This window comes from Sycon ciliatum, chromosome 3 (assembly GCF_964019385.1).
Source record: "Sycon ciliatum chromosome 3, ocSycCili1.1, whole genome shotgun sequence".
In the NCBI taxonomy this organism is placed as follows: domain Eukaryota; kingdom Metazoa; phylum Porifera; class Calcarea; order Leucosolenida; family Sycettidae; genus Sycon; species Sycon ciliatum.
Window position 1 is genome coordinate 7,401,675 of NC_088645.1, and position 2,500 is coordinate 7,404,174.

The window sequence follows — 2,500 nt, forward strand, 5'->3', positions numbered from 1 at the left end:
TCTCTGCTCAACAGAAATGAAAGGAACCCATTCACATACACACACGTACCTGCAAACACACATACACACACGCACCTGCAAGCACACACACACACACACACACACACACACACACACACAAACGTACACACATACAAACACACAGAAACACACACACACACAGACACACACACACACACACACAAACAACCCTACACACACACACACAAACAACCCTACACACACACACACACAAACAACCCTACACACACACACAAACAAACAACCCTACACACACACAAACAAACAACCCTACACACACAAACAAACAACCCTACACACACATAGAATCTGCGAGGTAAAATAAACCAAAACAACAACAACAAGATCTCTTATTGGCCATGATGCCATCATGAGAATAAAGAATTCAAACAACAACAATACAAACACATGTACAACACACACACATGCATACATACACCACTACACACACACACACACACACACACACACACACACACACACACACATACACCACTACACACATACACAAACACACACACACACACACACACAAACACACACACACACACACACACACACACACACACAGACACACACACACGCACGCACTCTGTCTCACACACACACACACCGTGAACCTTGAACCTTGAACGCCCATTGCCGTAGCAATGATAGCGATGGCTTCCTCACGCTGAGGCTCTAAACTCGAGATCTGCAGTATGGCGCATGCTGCTTGAGGTCACCAGGACGACGGAACACTCTGTCACAGCGGTAGTTGGGGCACGGGATGTCTGGGGCTTCCTTCTCGACCCTCTGTCGACAACACTGAAACCAGGTGGATCTCTCCTGCGCTGTGTCATACCAGCTCTTCAGGCAAACCGATGACAGCAAAGTCCGAGGACACAACATCCCGCCAGTGCCTTTTGGGACCATGTTGCGGGCGTTTGCAGGGCAGTTCGCTGAACAGCATCTGCTTGGGCAGCCGGGTCTCCTTCATCCGTGCAACATGACCAAGCCACCGCAAGCGGTGCTTCCTGATCACATCGGCCATGTCGACGTCTACCCCTGCCAGCTCACCAAGCGATGCTGACGACAATCTCTCCTCCCATTGCTCACGACGAGAGATACCGAGAATTGTGCGAATACACTGATGGTGAAAGGTGTTGAGTCGGCGAATATGACCCGCTTTGATGGGCCATGTCTCCGCAATGTAGAGAAGAGCAGGAAGGACGATAGCACGATACACCAGCCGCTTGGTGTGGACCGAGAGATGTACGCACTGAAATATCGGAGACCTGAGCACGCCGAACAGCCGGGACGCCTGCGCCAAACGAGCAGCGAGGTCCGCATCCACCGTACCGTCAGCAGAGAGCACGCTGCCAAGGTACCGGAACCCGTCACCATGTCAATCCTGCTATCACCACCGAGTTGAACGGGATCAACTGATGTTGGTTGACCCACCGCCATGCCCTTCGTCTTCCTAATGCTGACGGTCAGTCCCCATCGCTGTGCACACAAGATGAACTCGGACGTCATGCGCTCAAATCTCTCTCTGGTGGTTGCATACAACGCTGCATCATCGGCGAACTGGGACTCAGTCACCCTCGTCGCGGATAACCGGGACTTCGCCGTGCGGTCCCCAACCAGCTTGTGATCGTTTCTGAACAGCAGGTCAACTCCAGCGTCTGGACAACGTGCGCGCCAGTCCGCAACCACCACACTGAAATACAGGTTGAAGAGGGTGGGTGCTTGGGTACATCCTTGACGTAGCCCATAAGTCACAGAGATGTTGTCGGAAAGCTTACCGTTGACTCGCACCTTCGCAATCATACCCTCATGAAGGGACTTGATGAGTCCCAACATAACCGGCGGAACACCCAGCCTATCCAGCACACTCCAGAGCGCTGTGCGGGGGATGGAGTTGTACGCCTTCTGAAGATCTACAAACAAGACGTAAAGAGACGTATCGTGCTCAATAGTCTTCTCCACTAGTTGACGTGCACAGAAGATCATGTCCGTGCAACCTCGACCTCGCCGAAAACCGCACTGAGAATCCGGGAGAATTTCCTCAGCCACAACCTGCAAACGGTCCTGCATAACCCGGGCAAACAGCTTTCCAGCGACATTCAGTAAGCTGATGCCCCTCCAGTTATCGCAGCAGCGAAGGTCACCTTTCTTGGGGACAGGGACCACCACCGCATTCCGCCAATCATCCACTACTGAACCCTTGGCCCAGATGTCACCCAAGAGTTGGTGGAAAGCAGCAAGAAAGTCTGCTCCAGCGTGGACTAGCATATCCAGCAATATGCCCGATTCACCACCAGCTTTACCGAGGCTCAGCTTCTTGAGAGCACGGCTAATTTATTGGTGCGTGGGCGGGTTATCTAACTCATGGCGGGTAGGACGGAGTTCCAGGGACTCCAGCGAACTGTCGGAAAACTGACTTGTGATGTTGAGGACACCATCAAAATGCCGCTGCCAGCGGTCACAAGTTGCA

General features: G+C 52.4%; 1 protein-coding gene across 1 annotated transcript in view; it reads right to left on the reverse strand.

Annotated features, from left to right (window-relative positions):
* Nucleotides 1–2,364: 2,364 nt before the first annotated feature.
* LOC135812416 (craniofacial development protein 2-like) overlaps nt 2,365–2,500 on the reverse strand; it is a 1,599-nt gene continuing 1,463 nt past the window's right edge. Inside the window, exon 1 of the mRNA XM_065325792.1 lies at nt 2,365–2,500. This exon is cut by the window's right edge and continues 1,463 nt beyond it. Coding sequence (XP_065181864.1) covers nt 2,365–2,500 — 136 coding nt within the window.